Below are 21,700 nucleotides of genomic sequence, written 5' to 3'. Positions count from 1 at the left end.
CAAGCGGGGCCCTGCTGTACTTTTGAGAAGTAATAAATTACAGCTTCAATTACATGGCCAAAAAAGTAGTAATTGCTGCTACAATTGCTCTGAAAGTAACTGATTACTTTTTCTCAAAAGTAATCACTACAATTACATTTCACTTTTTTAAAAAAACGCCTACAAGGTGCTGGCCTTGGCTGCTGCACATCTAAGTAGCCTAAAACAACATTAAAAATAAACACACACATACAGAGGTAGTAGAATAATTCTTTTTATCCACAAGATAGCAATGGTGGTCTCTCCGCTGGTAAGGGAGGTGGGGAGGGAGGCAGAGGCCACCACTCAGATCTTTGCACGTCAAACCAAGTGCAACCCCCCCACTCAGCCAGCCAGCATAATCTCTCTCACTTAACCACCTTCCGGACCCTGCCCTGCCACCAACTATGGGACACTCACCCAAGCAAACATTTCCCCCTGAGATGCAAAAAAGTTAAAATACTGCAAATGCAGCACAGTAGCCGGAAAGGGTGGTAGAGGCCGCTTTGTGTGCCAAGTGTGCATGCACGCACGCACGCGTCATCTTTCACTTCCACAGTTCTTTATCTCCATTCTGCTATTGCCTCCTTCTTTATTCATGTTCTTGCCCTCCATCTCCTTTCTCCCTCCATTCCATTCTTCTCCACCAGAGTCCATTTTTTAAAACAATTGTTTTCTACACTTCACCTCGTCTCACTCTCCACCTCCTCCCTCGTCACCTCCTACCCACCCACAGAGCATGAGGGAAGAGCGATGCTGCACAGAAACCCAGTTTGAGGCACGTGCTTTTCATCCACAAATCATAGGAGCAGAAGATTTCCCCTGCTTCTCCCTCCCAAGTAATGCCCAAAAGTAATGCTGGGAACATTACAATTACTCCTCAAAAGTAATAAAATTACTCCTATTTCTATTACAGTAGGGCCCCGCTTTTTGGCAGCTTGCTTTTTGGCGTTCCGCTAATACGGTGGTTTTCAATTAGAGTAAGGCCCCACTCATACGACACTTGTTCTGCTTTTACAGCGTTTTTGGGGCATTGGGCACCATTTGATTGACGGAGTTCTGCTTTTCGGTGGGTTTTGCTTTTCGGCGGGGGTCTGGAATGTAACTTGCCATATGAGTGGGGCCCTACTGTACAAACAAAATGTAAAGGAATTACCCATTCGTTGCTCAAAAAAGTAACAAATTACGAGTAATTTGTTACTTGTAACTAATTACTTCCAAGCTCTGGTATAGACAAGAGTGAGCTACATGGACCAATGGTCTGACTCAGTATGGAGCTGCCTATGCCTGTGTACGCTTGCAGAAGAAATATGCCTGTTCTCTTGCTTTCTCTTATAAACCCTTATAACATCTGAATCCTGTTGCGTGTTGCCTTTGACATGCATACATGTAAACACTCCCCTTACGCATGTCGCATGGGCTGACGTAGCTTTAAGGAGCACCCATCACTTCTGGCTCTCATTCTGAAACCCCTCCTTCCACTGTGGAAGAATGTCCTTTGATCTGAAGAGCATCTTCTGGCTGCCATTGCCCAATTAGCAATGTGAAGTAAAGTGGATAGAAGTAAATAGATGATTGCCAGGGGCTGGATGAGACAGGCTTTTAAAAAAGAAACAGACAAATTCATGGAGATATAGAAATCTATCAGTGGCTGTTAGCTGGGATAGCTCAATGAAATCTCTCTCCAGAGGGCTGCCTGTTGAAGGGATTGCTGATGTCTTTGTGTCTTGCCTGTGAGCTTCTGGAGGTACCTGGCTAGCCATTTTGGGAAAAGGAACGCTAGATGACATGGGCCTTGCGGCCTCACCCAGCAATACAATATTTGGGATTCCAGTGAGATCCTTCATGCCTGTTCTGATGGGCAGGTCTTTTTTTTCACCCTAAGCCCCAGCATGCAAACCCCAATATTCCCTCCTCCTCCTCACCTCCCCAATGTCTGCTTTTTTGTGTGCAGGAAGCCGGAGCAGTGGCTCAAACCGCAGCGGCAGCGAGAGAAGGAAGGAACGAGAGCCCAAGGCCGGAGAGTCCAAGTCAGGCGGCAGCGGCAGCGAGTCGGACCACACCAGCCGCAGCAGCATGAGGCGGGAGCGAGCAGCTAGCGAGCGCTCGGTGCCAGCCAGCCAGCGTAGCCACCACTCAATGGCCCACAGCATCCGCAGCCACCACAGCCAGCAGTCCTACGGGCCTCCGGGCCTCCCTCCTCTCTACAGCCCTCCCATGCTCCTGATGCCTCCACCGCCTTCCGCCCTGGGACCCCCTGGGGCTCCCCCTAGCCGAGACCTGGCCTCTGTGCCCCCTGAACTGACAGCCAGTAGACAGTCATTCCGAATGGCCATGGGCAACCCCAGTGAGTTCTTTGTGGATGTAATGTGAAACGCCGTCCCTCCCTCTGCCTGCCTGCTGCCCCCATCGGTTTGTCTCCTAGGAACAGCCCAACCTGTGGGGGATGTCCTTTTTTCATTTTCTTTGTTGGTCTTGGCATTTATGAAAAGGGAAAAAAAATAAACTGGACTAAACTTTTTTGATTCTAATCCCTGCCTGCAAGTAGGCCCAGCAGCATCTCCTGAACCACCCCCGGACTTGATTGCAGAGGAGAGTCCCACTGCTTGCGCCAATCCCCCCCTAACCCTTTCTCTAACCTATTAACCTGCATCTGCCTGGGGCAACTGCTGCTTGCCTGTGTTTTCCATGCCAGCTCACTTCTCCTGCCCTAAACACATGCCCTCTTTCTTCTCGCCCCTTTTTGTGTTCCTTTCTGTCGAACAGCCAAGAATTACGGGGTGTTTGACTTCCTTTGAGCTGGCCGCCCGTGGTGGGGAGAGCCGCAGCGCGCTGTGGTGGTGGTTTGGCTCCCCCCAACAGAGGAAGACGCAGACTCCTACAGGCAGGCACTTGGGCCCATGTGTGGGCTGAAGATGGCTTCTTTCCCTACTAGTGGAAGATGCCCCACTTTATCCATAACTCTGGGAGGGGAGCAGGACTCAGATCCATCTGTGTCTGTTGTCAGTCTGATAAATGTAGCAACTTGGTGGCCATTGACATGAGGTGGTGAGGTGAGGTGAGGTCCTACCCTGCCTGGCAGGTTAGATGTCCCCTTACCTCCTCCCTTGCACCTCAGTGCTTCTCAAACTGTGATGAGGGCCTCCCTGGAGAAGCCACTGGGGAGGCTTGTGCTCTTCCTTGGTTCTTTAAAGCCTCCTGTGTCTCGGCTAGGGCTGATAGACAGAGTGCCAACCCATGGTATCGATAGACCATGTTCCCATTGGTACCAAAAGTCCAAGTGCTGTCTCTTTTCTTAATATACTAAATCCGCACAAAGTAAATGCAAAGAAAACGCCTCTCTCTAAGCTAGGATCCACCCCCTTTACATGAGCGCTCATGGTTATCCATCTTCTTGCTATGTGTGTCATACTTCTGGCGGCCTGCCTCGTAGAGCCCTTTTGACTACCACCTTTCCACACTCAGCTCTCCCTTGGGTTAGTTTATCAGTCGCTTGTCTCTTAAATGGAGCTGTTTTGAGTTTCTCTCCACCCCTCTCCTCTGTTTTGTTTAACTGTCATGCATCCAAGTTACATATCCTGGCAGCAGTGAGCATTGGTGCTTTCTCTGTCCCCCCCCCTTTTCTTTACCTCCTACATCTCTTTCATCCTTTCTTTTAAGAATCCCAAAATGAATGAAAGTGATTGGGGTGGAGAAGTAAGAGAGGGACACTCACCAAATAGGTCCTCCACCCTTCTGTGGGATAACGGTTATTGCTGGCACAATATTTCCTTCTGATTTAGCCCTTTGGATTGCATGCTAGGATTCTGTGGAAGCACAACAAGATCCGCCCAAAAGCTGTATTAGCCACGCAGTTCAGCTTCCCAAGACATAGCTTTAGGAAAACTAGTTTCTGGGTCTTTGTGGTTGTGAAGGCGTGCTTGCACATGGGTGGATCTCCAAAGCCAGAGGAATTGCTGCATTAGGCTTATTTTCCAAGGGCCAGATGAGGTGCCCCAAATAGTCCCTGTGCCATAATTGCCAACAGCAGAATATAAATGACAGGACCTGCAGCAAAGTATTTCAGTGCTCCTGTTCACTGTTCTGTCACTCAGCCTTGCCCTCCTCCCTGACACTCCTTTCCATTCTCCTCCCACCCAGTTTTCCTCCCTGCCACGAAAACTCATTCCGCATCCCAAGGCTGCTCCGCTGTTCTGAGGATTTCCCTGCCCATCCCTTTGGGTCCCCCCACCAAAGATAGGATGTACTTCTGCAAATGTCAGATTGCTGAGCCCCCTGACATCTCTTCCTTGGTGCAGAAGTCTAATAAACATTTTTAAGCAGAGAGAGAGCACATGACTATTTCTGTATGATACCTAGAGGTGTCTTTAATTCACTCCAGAGGCATATTGCTTTGCTACATTCCATCACCAACGCTGAGGGCCATATCATCAATGTGAAGAGCCAAAGCTCAGTGGTAGAGCATCTGTCTTGAATGCAGAAGGTCCCAGGTTCAATCCCCGGTGTCTCCGGGTAGGGCTGGGAGAGCCTTCTGCCTGAAACCCTGGAGAGCTGCTGCCAGTCAGTGTAGACAATACTGCACCTGATGGACCAATGGTCTTGACTCAGTGAAGGCAACTTCCTAGGTTTCAGTGGGAGGCAGCTGCCATGCTTTTCTGTAGCTTTTTGCTCTGCTACTTTTTCAAGCAGGCAGCAGTAATCTGGTAATCCTGCACTCTTCCCTTTGCTTTTGTTTGCCTGTTAGCTGAGGGCGAGTGGGAATTTTGCCAGTTTATTTTGACCCAGCCTTCATGCTTAAACTCAGACCAACAGATTTTATGCAAGCTGTTGTGCCGGTATCCATCCCAAGCGGATGCTGGTACTTGAATACGAGGTGTAACTTTCACTGTTGTCAGAGGGAGGAAGAAGTTTTTAAAACGAGTGCTGTCTTCCGCTGTTCCCGTGCTGTGAATGGGCTCCAGCTTACCAGTGAAGAGCAGATGAGCAGGGCACATGTAGAAAAGGAAGGTTCACTCTTTCTCCTTTGCTCTCCTTTTCCTTAGTGGCTTTTTGGCCTTTCAGGTGTCTTCTTCCATTTTCTTCGTAGACACAAGAGTAGCAAGTCTTGGGCTTGTGCGGGGCAGGGAAGAGATCCACAGCCCAGTCCCGGGGCCACTCTGCTGAATAAATTATTCTGTGGGGACACTGTGTCTTGTGTGTCCGGGATATAAACTGAGCCTCTGGATATCTCCATTGCTTGCAGTTGTGCCGCAGCATGGACGCTCCAGAATTACATGTGGGAGAATGTTAGCTTTCAAAACATTTCTAGCCCTCGTGCTTACAGAGAGAACACAGTGACCACGTTTGCTGAATCATGGAAAATAAAAACAGGCGAAGGGATTTCAGATGTCCAAATATAACGTTACATATTATAGCTGCCTCTCCTTCCTTGTGGCTTCTGGTTAATCCCCCTGCCCTTCTCTAAACTTGTCCCCTCCAATCCCTGCATTTTTCAGTGAATCCTAGGCCATCCTTCTTAGTCATACATGTGGATTAACAGGGAGTGCAGAATTTCTTAAATCTGCAAGCAGGGAAGGCCTGCAGCAGGACAGTTATACAGTTTATGTACACCGCCCAGAGAGCCTTCGGGCTTAGGGCGGTATATAAATTAAATAAAATAAAATAAATAAATAAATAAAACTGCAAAACACATGAATTCAGCTCTGTGTGACTATACAATTTTCAAGCAGTTTTCCCACACAGAAGTTACCTCTTGTAGGAAACCCATCGCATGTGAATCAGTACATCACGTGTGAATCCCTGTGGCAGGGATTTGTTTCATGGAGAATCCCAGAGCCCTTGACTGTCACATGCTGACCCAGCAATTCGTACAGTTTGTCACTTTAGCTAACCATCCCGTGCTCTGGGGCAACCTCTGCCTCCTGTGCAAGGATTGTGCAGTACCCATTAGATGGTACGCTCAAGTCCACTTCCACCCTAAACCACACTTGGCCTTTCTGCTATGGTTGTCTTTGGCACCAAATGTCAGCCAATTTTGGAATGTCTTGTACTTGTGGGGTTTATTGTTGTTTGAAGTTTGAAGTGTTCCTTCTCTCCTGCTTTCCTCTCTCCTTCCACTCCGGCATCAGCTCAGCTTTCCCTCTCCTGGTAGTTTTGTTTTTGTTTGTCCCATACTCCATCACTGTGACGCCGGTTCTTCTACACTTTTGCCACTGCTCCGCTCATTTGTTCTTTTGAACCTTCTGCCCTTTTTCTACCTACCATTATCCTTTTCTGGCTATTGCCCATGACCGCAATGTCATGTTGCCAGTCCCTTCTGTGTGTCTTCTTCCTGGCGCGATATTGCCATTCTGTCTTCTTTTTCCTGCATTTTCCTTCCCTGACCTGGTGCTACATTGCTGTCTTGCTCTCCTTCCAAATCTCTTTCTTTCACTTTGGTGCTATTTTCTCTCGTCGCACATGTTGCCCCCTTCCTCACATGCCCCCTTGGTTTTATATAAATTGAAACCATCCTACTTGTTTTTATTTATAAAATAGTTTTATTGGACTCCATGTTGTCTCTGTCTGGCTCTTTTTCATCATTGTCCAAAAGATTTGGGTGGCCTGCTTTGTATAGGTGGTATATGAAGCTGAGGAGATGCTTGGGCGCCGCTTGGTTTCCTGAGGACCATGCACGTGTTGAATTTTCATTTTACTTTAATGTCTGCCTACACACACACACACACACCCCTCATGCTTGTGGAGATGTGTGTTTTGGCATCCTTCTGGTTCTCGAATAGAGCCTAAGCTCTGAGGTTTTGGAGTAGTATCTAGGGAAGACGCAGCTGGCCGGGGAGGGCTTTTTTTATGATGTTTTAAAGTGTTTTTACCGCTTTGTTTGCTGCCCTGGGCTCCTGCTGGGAGGAAGGGCGGGATACAAATTAAATAATAAAATAAATAAAAAGAGGAAAGGGATGATAAGAAGCAGGGACCAATTGGGGGCCAATTCATAAAAGAAAGCTGAGATGTTAAAAACAAAGGGAGAACTGAGTGGAGAATAACTGAGTGGAAATAAGAGAAAAATAGAGGAAGAAAGGGAAGTTTTTCCTTAAAGAAGGATGTGTTAAAAAAAAAAAGACTAGTGGGAAAAACAATGGTGTTTTAAGGTAGCGTTCACTTTTATGATAAATGTTTATATGCTTTACTTTTATGTCCACTGCTCAGACATGCTTACTGGTGAAGGGTATACAGATATCTTGAATAAATAAAAATGAATGAACTGGGAGGGTTAGCCTGAAAAGGTGGGTGTGTAGAAAAGGAGGTGGGCAACATCTTGCAGACAGCAGCAGCAGAGAAGGCACTTCCGGCTCTTCACCAGCATATGTGCCAGTTGCCAGCTTTTATGGTGTCAGCGGTGTCTGCAGTTTTCCATGCCTCAGCAGAAGAGTGAACTGGAAGGAGGCAAAAATGCAGCACGCTCTGCCAGTGAGCAGCACATTAGCTGCAATTATAACCCTATACCCTAATTGTGGGAATTTTCAGGTGATTATTTGTGCAGATGAGACATAGATAACAAGGCACTGGTCCAATGCAGATGGCCAAAAAAGTACTGATGCTGACAAATTCATGGCCTGTCTGAAAGTGGCTTGCAGACTGCAGTATATTCTTTTGCTGGGAGCTTGAGTACAGTTGTTCCCCAGATTCTGGTCTTTGCTGCTCATGTTGCGGGGGAGAGTTCTGTGGCATGCAGAAGGCCTCACGCTAGTTTCTGGGGGAAGCAGAGAAAATCTTGAGTATTTGCTCCTTACAATGCCTGTTTCCCATGCCTCTTGGTGACATCACCTTAAGTCCAATACTAGTTGAGGGTAGCTAAAAAACTTACCTTGCTAGTTATACTCTGTTACATGGGCACTAAAGATCCTCGTCGCCCTCTTCTGAACCCGCTCTAACTTGTCTATAACTTTCTTAAAATGAGGCGCCCAGAACTGAACGCAGTATTCCAGATGAGGCCTGACTAATGCAGAATATAGTGGGACTATTACTTCCCTCGACCTGGAAACTATAGCTCTGTTTATGCATCCCAAAACCATGTTTCCCTTTTTTGCCGCAGCATCACACTGCTGGGTCATGTTCAACTTGCGATCCACTACAATTCCAAGGTCCTTCTCACACGCACTACTGCTAAGCCGGGTATTTCCCATCCGGTACCCGTGCATTTTGTTTTTGTGGCCTAAATGCAGAATCCTGCATTTGTCTTTATTGAATGTCATTTTATTAATTTCAGCCCAATTTTCTAGTCTATCCAGGTCCCTTTGGATTTTATTCCTGTCTTCCATTGTGTTAGCTATCCCTCCCAGTTTCGTATCATCCGCAAACTTTTTTTTTTTTTTTTACAATAATTTTTATTCAAATTTTCATAAAACATACAAAACAAAATCATAAAACATTCAAAGACAAAAAACAAAACAAAACAAAAATGATTAAACAAAAAAATAAAATGTTGACTTCCCATTTGTCACAGATCAAATCAGTTATAGGTCTACAATATATAACAATCCTGTCTTTTAAATTATATTATAAAATCACTTTCCTCCAGTAGTTATCTTAATTAATCATCAAATCTCATAAACATTACTTTATTCTTTCCACAAAAAGTCAAAGAGAGGTTTCAGTTCTTTAAGAAATATATCTATCAATTTTTCTCCAAATAAACATGTCGATTAATCCATCTCGTTAATAATAATAATAATCTTATTGTCATAACCATAGTCCAAATAAACATATCGATTAATCCATCTCATCAAAATCTGTTAGGTCCAATAATTTCAATAGCCATTATTCCATTATCCCTGTTAATTCCATCTTCCATCTTCAATAGTCCTGTTAAGTCCAGTAATTTCAGTGTCCAATCTTCCATTATCAGTATTCCATAATAATCTTGCTGTCATAGCCATAGTCATATAATAAGAGTCTGATGGGAATTTCCTCTATCCCAAATATTTTCTTGCCATCAATTCTGAATAAGTTGCTGAAATATTGTTGTAAAGTCATATCTCTGTTCTTCTTTTTTACAGAATGCACTGGCTCATCTCTTGAGAGTTTTTCCATTGTCACATGGCTGCAGTTAATTCCATAGATTTTCTCTATATCAAGCTCCATCACATCATTCCAGTCCAGAAGATTATCCAAGCCATTGATAACTTTATCTCTAATATCTTCATTAATTTCTTCAGAGATAACGTTAAATTCCAAACAGTAGATTTTATTTCTAATATCCATAAACTCCAGATCTTTTTCCAATTCCACATTTGTTCCAATCTCCAGGGCTTGTATCTTCCCTTTATTTTTTCTTTTCTCATCTCTGATCTCATTCTCCTCTCTCACAGGATCCCCTATTTCTTTAAGCTCCTGCGTCATTTTGCTCAGTTCCATTTTCAGCTCCTTACTGCCCTGTCGCAGGGTTTGTTTCGTTATCTCAATCTCATCCATTATTTTCTGAAACATAATTACTTCCAGATTCTCAGCCACTTTCTTGATTGCCATTTTTAAAACCACGAAAACAAAACAAAACAAAAATAAAGAAGAACCACTTCTTATTTCAGCAACAATTGGGTTAATATTCCAGGCTTGATGACATCACAGTATAAACAGAGCAGCCTGCCTTATCTCTCTATGTTCAAGAATACAAAACAAATTTAGTTCCCAGCATCAAAACAGTTAGTGGCGTCGTGAAGAAGCAGATTCGTCAAAATAAAATAGACCAAAAAGAGAATAGTCCCAGACAATATAATGTTCCTCGGAATAGAAATCCCTCTTCGGTTTATATCTTTAGAATGCACTTCCAGGACAGCTTTTTGCAATAGAAACAGAGATAAGCTGTTAATTTCGTGAATAACAGAGAAGAGTTATAGCTCACCCAGAAGTTCTTTAAAGCTGATTCATTTGACAAATCTCTTTTTGCTGCAACAATTTAAACCAAGTAAAAAAAATAATAGAAAGAAGGGTGCTTGCCTGTTAGTCCATTTTCTCTTTGAAGAAAAGATAAATGTATCGCATTAATCAGATAGAGCTTGTTCGGAAGTCCGTCCGGCATTGCTGGCTGGACCTTTTCTCATAAATTAATGAAATCCCGTCCTCCCAACAAAAACAGGCTTTTGAGGTTGATCTCTACGTTTCTCCCTGCCCGGGAGAAATTTCATCAGTCAAAAAAAAAATGTTCTGACTGATTTATATCTGAATAAGCTTCTTCTGCGGCGGGAGCCCGTCTCAAAAGCAGGCACAAGCGAAGTCACCCTTCCCGGAAGTCACATGGGCACTAAAGATCTATAGAAACCTGCAGAGCTGTGGAGTCAGAGTCAGAAGCAATTTTGGGTGGAGTTGGAGTCGGTAGAAATGTACCGACTCCGGCTTCAAAATAAATTTTGATTGACAAATTTTTTAAAATATAAATTCAAAATGTCAAAGAAGCTTCCCATGAAGTCAGCTGTAGTTGAGCATTTCACCATAACTCACGATGGAAAACATTTTGTGTATCAGTGTATGACACAGGACCCAGATGAAGACAAATGCTGTGATTCCAAGATCGGTGCATATTCAGGCAGCGATAAAAATGCTCCTACAAGAGCTTCCAATTTAAAAAGACATTTACAGCGCTTTCCAGGGCTGTGGAGTCGGAAGCAATTTTGGGTGGAGTCGGACAGTAGAAAAATAGAGGAGTCAGAGTCGAAGGTTTGGAGTACCGACTCCACAGGCCTGGAAACCTGTCAACTTGGACCTGAATTGAAAGACTGGTAACTGGCATTCCATCCTCTGAAATAGCATGAAATGAGTTTGAGTATATCACATCATAGCTCCACTGTGGTTGGCAAGGAAGACGTGCTGCTCCCTTTTCATGTTCTCAGTCTGACATCAGTTCCTACACAGCCTCCTTTTTCCAGAGGATCTGCACTTAGATGCACCCAGGAGATGTCATTTAAAAGGTTTCAAAATCTGGGAGGGATACAAAGGGGCCACTGCTAATTGAGCCGCCATGTTGGCTGTTGAATTTTGTCTGAAAGTGACCAGCCCATTTCAAGAGTAGCAGTGATACTATAAAAAGGCAGAAAGCAGTAAATTAATGCTGTGTGGTGTCTCCTAGATTCCAAAGAGTTCTGCCTGCTGTGGATGCCAGGCAACGTGATAAAACTACAAGTATCACAATGTCATTATACAAATCTACGGTGAGATCACACTTGGAATACTCTGCGCAACCTTGTAGAGCTGGAAGAGGGTTCAGAAAAGGGCAACAAAAATGATAAAGGGGAATGAAGTGACTCCCCTACAAGGAAAAGTTTATTTTTAGTTTAGAGAAAAGGCGAGTAAGAGGGGACATGATAGAGGTGGATGAAGCAGTGCATGGTGTGGACAAAGTGAATAGAGAGTTGTGTTTCTCCCTCTCAAAATACTAAAACATAGGGTCATCCAATGAAGCTGAATGTTGGAAGGTTCGAGGCAGACAGAAGAAAGTACTTCTTCACACAGTACATAAACTATGAAATTTGCATCCACAAGAGGAAACTTCACAAAAATGAGGGGATTGGTAAAAAGAAAGCTGAAAAACAAAGTCCAGAGGGTCACATCACTCGAAAATGCTTGGAAGTTGTTTAAAAACACTATATTAGAAGCTCAACTGGAGTGCATACCGCAGATCAGAAAAGGTACCGCCAGGGCCAAGAAGATGCCAGCATGGTTAACAAGCAAAGTCAAGGAAGCTCTTAGAGGCAAAAAGTCTTCCTTCAAAAAATGGAAGTCTTTTCCGAATGAAGAAAATAAAAAAGAACACAAACTCTGGCAAAAGAAATGCAAGAAGACAGTAAGGGATGCTAAAAAAGAATTTGAGGAGCACATTGCTAAGAACATAAAAACCAACAACAAAAAATTCTATAAATACATTCAAAGCAGGAGACCATCTAGGGAGGCGATTGGACCCTTGGATGATAAGGGAGTCAAAGGTGTCCTAAAGAATGATAAGGAGATTGCAGAGAAGCTAAATGAATTCTTTGCATCTGTCTTCACAGTGGAAGATATAGGGCAGATCCCTGAACCTGAACTAACATTTGCAGGAAGGGATTCTGAGGAACTGAGACAAATAGTGGTAACGAGAGAGGAAGTTCTAAGCTTAATGGACAATATAAAAACTGACAAATCACCGGGCCCGGATGGCATCCACCCGAGAGTTCTCAAAGAACTCAAATGTGAAATTGCTGATCTGCTAACTAAAATATGTAACTTGTCCCTCGGGTCCTCCTCCGTGCCTGAGGACTGGAAAGTGGCAAATGTAACGCCAATCTTCAAAAAGGGATCCAGAGGGGATCCCGGAAATTACAGGCCAGTTAGCTTAACTTCTGTCCCTGGAAAACTGGTAGAAAGTATTATTAAAGCTAGATTAACTAAGCACATAGAAGAACAAGCCTTGCTGAAGCAGAGCCAGCATGGCTTCTGCAAGGGAAAGTCCTGTCTCAGTAACCTATTAGAATTCTTTGAGAGTGTCAACAAGCATATAGATAGAGGTGATCCAGTGGACATAGTGTACTTAGACTTTCAAAAAGCGTTTGACAAGGTACCTCACCAAAGGCTTCTGAGGAAGCTTAGCAGTCATGGAATAAGAGGAGAGGTCCTCTTGTGGATAAGGAATTGGTTAAGAAGCAGAAAGCCGAGAGTAGGAATAAACGGACAGTTCTCCCAATGGAGGGCTGTAGAAAGTGGAGTCCCTCAAGGATCGGTATTGGGACCTGTACTTTTCAACTTGTTCATTAATGACCTAGAATTAGGAGTGAGCAGTGAAGTGGCCAAGTTTGCTGACGACGCTAAATTGTTCAGGGTTGTTAAAACAAAAAGGGATTGCGAAGAGCTCCAAAAAGACCTCTCCAACCTGAGTGAATGGGCAGAAAAATGGCAAATGCAATTCAATATAAACAAGTGTAAAATTATGCATATTGGAGCAAAAAGTCTGAATTTCACATATACGCTCATGGGGTCTGAACTGGCGGTGACCGACCAGGAGAGATACCTCGGGGTTGTAGTGGACAGCACGATGAAAATGTCGACCCAGTGTGCGGCAGCTGTGAAAAAGGCAAATTCCATGCTAGGGATAATTAGGAAAGGTATTGAAAATAAAACAGCCAATATCATAATGCCGTTGTATAAATCTATGGTGCGGCCGCATTTGGAATACTGTGTACAGTTCTGGTCGCCTCATCTCAAAAAGGATATTATAAAGTTGGAAAAGGTTCAGAAGAGGGCAACCAGAATGATCAAGGGGATGGAGCGACTCCCTTACGAGGAAAGGCTGCAGCATTTGGGGCTTTTTAGTTTAGAGAAAAGGCGGGTCAGAGGAGACATGATAGAAGTGTATAAAATTATGCATGGCATTGAGAAAGTGGATAGTGAAAAGTTCTTCTCCCTCTCTCATAATACTAGAACTCGTGGACATTCAAAGAAGCTGAATGTTGGAAGATTCAGGACAGACTAAAGGAAGTACTTCTTTACTCAGCGCATAGTTAAACTATGGAATTTGCTCCCACAAGATGCAGTAATGGCCACCAGCTTGGATGGCTTTAAAAGAAGATTAGACAAATTCATGGAGGACAGGGCTATCAATGGCTACTAGCCGTGATGGCTGTGCTCTGCCACCCTAGTCAAGGGCAGCATGCTTCTGAAAACCAGTTGCCGGAAGCCTCAGGGGGGGAAAATGTTCTTGCACTCGGGTCCTGCTTGCGGGCTTCCCCTAGGCACCTGGTTGGCCACTGTGAGAACAGGATGCTGGACTAGATGGGTCACTGGCCTGATCCAGCAGGCTCTTCTTAAGTTCTTACGTTCTTAAGAGGCAGTGATGGCTTCCAGCTTGGGTTGCTTGAAGATAAGGCTATCCGTAGCTACTAGCCACAATGGCTATGTTCTACCTCCACTGTCAGAGGTAGTTTTGTCTCTGAATACCAGTTGCTGGGAATCAAGTGAGGAGAGGGTTGTTGTATTCTTAGATCCTACTTAGGGGCTTCCTGTTGACCAGTCAGAACAGCGTGCTGGACCAGATGGTCCTTTAGCCCTGATCCAGCAGGGCTCTTAGGTTTAGTTTCAATGCAATATTTTTCAACCTTTTCAGATCCAGGACTTACTTTTAGTCTAAACATTCATGTGGAGACCCACTTACTTGGTTAACAGTATTGTTGTGTGCTGGTAGCCATGCTTGCAAGCCACCTTAGGTTAGGCTGCGATTTAGAAGTGGGTCCCATCCCAGTAGCTGAAGGTTAGCGATTTTATGTAGAAGTGGCTAACCTGAGGGGGCCTGCCAAATGTTAGGCTCCACACCACAACATTGTCTACTCAAAAGTAAGTTCCTTTGGGTTCAATGGGACTTGCTCCCAGGTGTGTATTAGATTGCAGCTTGAATCTCCCAACTCCCATCAGCTGCAGCTGATACGGCAAACGGTCAGGGATGATGGAAGCTGTAGCACAAGAGCATGTGAAGGACCATGGGTTAGCAACTGTCCCCACTGTTTAATGGACAACCAGATACAATAATCAGCTAATGGGTGGAAGGCATCTGTCTTTTTAAAAATGTGCTATTCCCAGACTTTCGTGCTCACCCTGAAGAAAGGCTGATGCCCCTCCTGCGTCTGTGTTAAATTGATGTATATATGACTAATCTAAATACTGGGAAAAGCATGTAGTGCATGCTTCTGGAACTATATGTACCACTTCAGAATGCAGGCGGGATTTTTCTTGAGTAGGGATTTTTTTTCTTCACCATCCATCTGCTGTGCTGTTTCCCTATTGGCAAAAATAAAGTCTTGTGGCACTTTAAACACTAAAATATTTATTCTTGCAGAAACTACAGATTAATACTGCTGCTACTCTGTGCTCTGTTTTCTATGCAACCTTTTTTTTTTAAAAAAAAAAAAGAGGGTTCAATCCATTTTTGAATCCATGAAGTCAACAGGGAAAGCCTTTTTTTTGGGGGGGGACCCTTGAAGGATTGGTGTCCTTTGGCTGATTTTAGTTCCCTTTGCTTAAGCTCTAGCCACTTTGGTTTCTTTGGTAGTATTTACAGTCAAACATGATAGTATGGCATGGATATAAAATATACATGTGACAAATGTCCTTTAGATGGTGTGACTTGTCCCTGGGATCTCATGTCAGTTCTTCTACAAGCTTCTGGACAGCAGAGGCAGAACTCATTTGCTCACATATGTTTTGGGCCCTCCATAGCCCATATCAGCAGTCCCAGGTCCTATTATCTTTGGGTTCTCTCTCTGTGCCCCTGATGACTAAGGGGCATGCCCTCCCCTCTGTTGCCACAGCCTAACCCGCTCAAAGCGTGGAGGGGGCAGCACCTAAGAGACATTTGCTCTGGCTCCATCAATGCGTCAAGGGCTGAAAGCTGCTGGGCTGTGTGGGTTTTTGTTTTGGGTGTGTTCTTACAATATGCTATAAGCTGTCTTGAGGACCATTAGGAGATAAGAATGGCCTCTTCCCTGCAGTCCTTTCGTCGACAGGTAAAAACTTTCTTATTTCAGCAAGCCTTTGATTCCGAAGGCGGCTAAGGATAGGCCCAGAAGGAGGTCATATTGCTCTTGCTTGTTTATTTTTTAATTATTCTGATTTTATGAGTATAGTTTTTAATTATCAGAAACAGTTTAATGCTATTTTAAATTAGAGTTCATTTTTTAATTATATCTGTCTATATTTATTTACTTATGTATTATATGCTTTTAACTTTGGTAGGTTTTAATTGTATCTGTTTTTTATCTGGAAGCCGCCGTGAGTTCCAATTTGGAAAAACGGCGGGGTATAAATAAAGTTAATAAATAAATAAATAAATTAGGTCAAAAGGTGGGATATAAATCTTCTCAGCAGATTAGAATGGTCAGGTCCAAGTGATGACAGTTCATGCACCTTTAATGGTTGTATAGAAGAAGGGATTTCAGTAGGTGTTGCTTGTCATGTAAGCTGCCCATGATACAGATAGGTAATGTAGAGCTTTGTATTCTAAAACACACTTGAATTTTAACACTGTCATGGCTACGCCAATAAAATGGTGTTTTGCTTCTGCTGCCTTGATGATAAACATAGTTATTTGAAAATAAGGAGCGTTTTGTTATAGACAGCGGTGAATTTATAAGGATGTGCAGAAATAGGGCCCTCTGCCTCTCAGGGCCCCATGAATTAGTATACGCAGTTAGCCAAGACGATACCTTTGAAATGTGACTAAAAACGATGAATTGCAATTCTTGAATTTGAGTATCTTACTTTGTGGCATTGTTTCCACTCTTCATTTTTCCTACTCCCCATCTAAAAGTGTAGCGGCTGTGACATCATGCAAGCTCACTGTTTAATAATGCAATAATAAAGGTGAATGAATAGGTCCTTGTGAAGCATAAACCATCACTGGTTGTAGAAAATAATAATACATATTTTTTAAGTCAATGATGCTGATGGTAAATAAAATGAGCATCTGTCACCATGTAGAGGACCGGCCACCTGCCCGCTACCTATGAAATGTTTTTTAAAAATAGGATGAAAAGATGCTGTGGTGACCGGTGTCAGCCCCAGTCTGTGCTTCAGTGTCCCTTTGCTGGCCCAGGTGTTTGAGGTGGGGCTTGTTTGCTGCGGCTATTCCCATCATTGGCCACTCTCGGGGTTGTCATTGCAGGAGGAGGGGGAGGGAAGCCCAGCCTGTACCACTTCAACTTATACCTGCTGAAACGTCCTCTGCCACAGAACTACTGTATTATTTATTCTTGCGGTTACATCCCACCTGTACCTCCAAGGAGCTGAAGGTGGCTTACATGGTTTGCCTGCTGTTCATTTTATCCTCACAACAACCCTGTGAGGAAGATTAAGCAGAGAAGCAGTGACTGGCCGAAGGTCACCCAGTGAGCTTCATTGCCCAGTGGGGTTTTGAACTCGGGTCTCCCAGCTCCTAGCCCAACACGAACCACTACACCAGTACTGCCTCTCTATTAAAGGTGCAGGAGGCTTAAGAACATAAGAACATAGGAAGAGCCTGCTGGATCAGGCCAGTGGCCCATCTAGTCCAGCATCCTGTTCTCACAGTGGCCAACCAGGTGCCTGGGGGAAGCCCGCAAGCAGGACCCGAGTGCAAGAACACTCTCCCCTCCTGAGGCTTCCAGCAACTGGTTTTCAGAAGCATGCTGCCTCTGACTAGGGTGGCAGAGCACAGCCATCATGGCTAGTAGCCATTGATAGCCCTGTCCTCCATGAACTCAAATGTGAAATTGCTGATCTGCTAATTAAAATATGTAACTTGTCCCTCGGGTCCTCCTCCGTGCCTGAGGACTGGAAAGTGGCAAATGTAACGCCAATCTTCAAAAAGGGATCCAGAGGGGATCCCGGAAATTACAGGCCAGTTAGCTTAACTTCTGTCCCTGGAAAACTGGTAGAAAGTATTATTAAAGCTAGATTAACTAAGCACATAGAAGAACAAGCCTTGCTGAAGCAGAGCCAGCATGGCTTCTGCAAGGGAAAGTCCTGTCTCAGTAACCTATTAGAATTCTTTGAGAGTGTCAACAAGCATATAGATAGAGGTGATCCAGTGGACATAGTGTACTTAGACTTTCAAAAAGCGTTTGACAAGGTACCTCACCAAAGACTTCTGAGGAAGCTTAGCAGTCATGGAATAAGAGGAGAGGTCCTCTTGTGGATAAGGAATTGGTTAAGAAGCAGAAAGCCGAGAGTAGGAATAAACGGACAGTTCTCCCAATGGAGGACTGTAGAAAGTGGAGTCCCTCAAGGATCGGTATTGGGACCTGTACTTTTCAACTTGTTCATTAATGACCTAGAATTAGGAGTGAGCAGTGAAGTGGCCAAGTTTGCTGGCGACACTAAATTGTTCAGGGTTGTTAAAACAAAAAGGGATTGTGAAGAGCTCCGAAAAGACCTCTCCAAACTGAGTGAATGGGCGGAAAAATGGCAAATGCAATTCAGTATAAACAAGTGTAAAATTATGCATATTGGAGCAAAAAATCTTAATTTCACATATACGCTCATGGGGTCTGAACTGGCGGTGACCGACCAGGAGAGAGACCTCGGGGTTGTAGTGGACAGCACGATGAAAATGTTGACCCAGTGTGCGGCAGCTGTGAAAAAGGCAAATTCCATGCTAGGGATAATTAGGAAAGGTATTGAAAATAAAACAGCCGATATCATAATGCCGTTGTATACAGCTATGGTGCGGCCGCATTTGGAATACTGTGTACAGTCCTGGTCGCCTCATCTCAAAAAGGATATTATAGAGTTGGAAAAGGTTCAGAAGAGGGCAACCAGAATGATCAAGGGGATGGAGCGACTCCCTTACGAGGAAAGGTTGCAGCATTTGGGGCTTTTTAGTTTAGAGAAAAGGCGGGTCAGAGGAGACATGATAGAAGTGTATAAAATTATGCATGGCATTGAGAAAGTGGATAGAGAAAAGTTCTTCTCCCTCTCTCATAATACTAGAACTCGTGGACATTCAAAGAAGCTGAATGTTGGAAGATTCAGGACAGACAAAAGGAAGTACTTCTTTACTCAGCGCATAGTTAAACTGTGGAGTTTGCTCCCACAGGATGCAGTAATGGCCACCAGCTTGGATGGCTTTAAAAGAAGATTAGACAAATTCATGGAGGAAAGGGCTATCAATGGCTACTAGCCGTGATGGCTGTGCTGTGCCACCCTAGTCAGAGGCAGCATGCTTCTGAAAACCAGTTGCCGGAAGCCTCAGGAGGGGAGAGTGTTCTTGTACTCGGGTCCTGCTTGCGGGCTTCCCCCAGGCACCTGGTTGGCCACTGTGAGGATGCTGGACTAGATGGACCACTGGCCTGATCCAGCAGGCTCTTCTTATGTTCTTAATTTGTCTAATCTTTTAAAGCCATCCAAGCTTGTGGCCATTACTGCATCTTGTGGGAGCAAATTCCATAGTTTAACTATGCACTGAGTAAAGAAGTACTTCCTTTTTTCTGTCCTGAATCTTCCAACATTCAGCTTCTTTGAATGTCCACGAGTTCTAGTATTATGAGAGAGGGAGAAGAACTTTTCTCTATCCACTTTCTCAATGCCATGCATAATTTTATACACTTCTATCATGTCTCCTCTGACCCGCCTTTTCTCTAAACTAAAAAGCCCCAAATGCTGCAACCTTTCCTCGTAAGGGAGTCGCTCCATCCCCTTGATCATTCTGGTTGCCCTCTTCTGAACCTTTTCCAACTCTAGAATATCCTTTTTGAGATGAGGCGACCAGAACTGTACACAGTATTCCAAATGCGGCCGCACCATAGCTGTATACAACGGCATTATGATATCGGCTGTTTTATTTTCAATACGTTTCCTAATTATCCCTAGCATGGAATTTGCCTTTTTCACAGCTGCCGCACACTGGGTCGACATTGTGCTGTCCACTACAACCCCGAGGTCTCTCTCCTGGCCGGTCACCGCCAGTTCAGACCCCATGAGCGTATATGTGAAATTAAGATTTTTTGCTCCAATAAGCATAATTTTATACTTGTTTATATTGAATTGCATTTGCCATTTTTCTGCCCATTCACTCAGTTTGGAGAGGTCTTTTTGGAGCTCTTCGCAATCCCTTTTTGTTTTAACAACCCTGAACAATTTAGTGTCGTCAGCAAACTTGGCCACTTCACTGCTCACTCCTAATTCTAGGTCATTAATGAACAAGTTGAAAAGTACAGGTCCCAATACCGATCCTTGAGGGACTCCACTTTCTACAGCCCTCCATTGGGAGAACTGTCCATTTATTCCTACTCTCTGCTTTCTGCTTCTTAACCAATTCCTTATCCACAAGAGGACCTCTCCTCTTATTCCATGACTGCTAAGCTTCCTCAGAAGCCTTTGGTGAGGTACCTTGTCAAACGCTTTTTGAAAGTCTAAGTACACTATGTCCACTGGATCACCTCTATCTATCGGCTTGTTGACACTCTCAAAGAATTCTAATAGGTTACTGAGACAGGACTTTCCCTTGCAGAAGCCATGCTGGCTCTGCTTCAGCAAGGCTTGTTCTTCTATGTGCTTAGTTAATCTAGCTTTAATAATACTTTCTACCAGTTTTCCAGGGACAGAAGTTAAGCTAACTGGCCTGTAATTTCCGGGATCCCCTCTGGATCCCTTTTTGAAGATTGGCGTTACATTTGCCACTTTCCAGTCCTCAGGCACGGAGGAGGACCCGAGGGACAAGTTACATATTTTAGTTAGCACATCAGCAATTCCACATTTGAGTTTGAGAACTCTTGGGTGGATGCCATCCGGGCCCGGTGATTTGTCAGTTTTTATATTGTCCATTAAGCCTAGAACTTCCTCTCTCGTTACCACTATTTGTCTCAGTTCCTCAGAATCTCTTCCTGCAAATGTTAGTTCAGGTTCAGGGATCTGCCCTATATCTTCCACTGTGAAGACAGATGCAAAGAATTCATTTAGCTTCTCTGCAATCTCCTTATCGTTCTTTAGTACACCTTTGACTCCCTTATCATCCAAGGGTCCAATCGCCTCCCTAGATGGTCTCCTGCTTTGAATGTATTTATAGAATTTTTTGTTGTTGGTTTTTATGTTCTTAGCAATGTGCTCCTCAAATTCTTTTTTAGCATCCCTTATTGTCTTCTTGCATTTCTTTTGCCAGAGTTTGTGTTCCTTTTTATTTTCTTCATTCGGAAAAGACTTCCATTTTCTGAAGGAAGACTTTTTGCCTCTGAGAGCTTCCTTGACTTTGCTCATTAACCATGCTGGCATCTTCTTGGCCCTGGTGGTACCTTTTCTGATCTGCGGTATGCACTCCAGTTGAGCTTCTCATATAGTGTTTTTAAACAACTTCCAAGCATTTTCGAGTGATGTGACCCTCTGGACTTTGTTTTTCAGCTTTCTTTTTACCAATCCCCTCATTTTTGTGAAGTTTCCTCTTTTGAAGTCAAATGTGACCGTGTTGGATTTTCTTGGCAATTGGCCATTTACATGTATGTTTAATTTAATAGCACTGTGGTCACTGCTCCCAATCGGTTCAACAACACTTACATCTCGCACCAGGTCCCGGTCCCCACTGAGGATTAAGTCCAGGGTTGCCGTCCCTCTGGTCGGTTCCATGACCAACTGGTCTAGGGAATACTCATTTAGAATATCTAGAAATTTTGCTTCTTTGTCATGACTGGAACACATATGGGGCCAGTCTATGTCTGGGTAGTTGAAGTCACCCATTACTACCACATTTCCTAGTTTGGATGCTTCCTCAATTTCATATCTCATCTCAAGGTCTCCCTGAGCATTTTGGTTGGGGGGACGATAGATCGCTTGTCCACTTTTTCACTTTATATTAACAGCTATAAGAGCTATAATTTATAATAGTCATATAAACTACACACCCCAGCATGCTAAACAGCGGCCTCATCAACCCGTAAGCAAGTTCTGGAACCAGGAGAGAAAAAACTACACGTCCCATGTTGCATTGCGCGGTATCGCAGCCTGTCATTGAATCCTCAAACCTCCGCGTTGCATTCTGGGCCCAGCAGTACCCTCGTCCCTCCCTCCTCCATTCCCGATACAGAGCGCCTCCGCCCTTCACAGCAATCCCGAAGCCGCCCTCGCCCGCTTCTCAAGGGAAGGCGCGCATGCGTAGCGGCGGCCGGGCGCGTCCCGCGCGTGCGCAATGGCAGAGGCGCTGCAGTGATAG

General features: G+C 44.2%; 1 protein-coding gene across 3 annotated transcripts in view; it reads left to right on the top strand.

Annotated features, from left to right (window-relative positions):
• DVL3 (dishevelled segment polarity protein 3) overlaps nucleotides 1–9,156 on the top strand; it is a 68,214-nt gene extending 59,058 nt beyond the window's left edge. Inside the window, exons 16-17 of one of the 3 annotated variants that reach the window (XM_061637501.1) lie at nucleotides 1,973–2,365; nucleotides 9,072–9,156. In XM_061637501.1, the coding sequence (XP_061493485.1) occupies nucleotides 1,973–2,365; nucleotides 9,072–9,133 (455 nt within the window). In that variant the 3' untranslated portion in view covers nucleotides 9,134–9,156. Of the gene's footprint in view, nucleotides 1–1,972; nucleotides 6,578–9,071 lie in introns of those variants that run through there. The other 2 variants (XM_061637502.1, XM_061637503.1) reach the window with 2 other exon arrangements.
• Nucleotides 9,157–21,700: the final 12,544 nt, after the last annotated feature.

The sequence above is a fragment of the Rhineura floridana genome, chromosome 7 (genome assembly GCF_030035675.1).
Source record: "Rhineura floridana isolate rRhiFlo1 chromosome 7, rRhiFlo1.hap2, whole genome shotgun sequence".
In the NCBI taxonomy this organism is placed as follows: Eukaryota; Metazoa; Chordata; class Lepidosauria; order Squamata; family Rhineuridae; genus Rhineura; species Rhineura floridana.
This window is presented reverse-complemented; position numbering and strand designations above follow the sequence as displayed.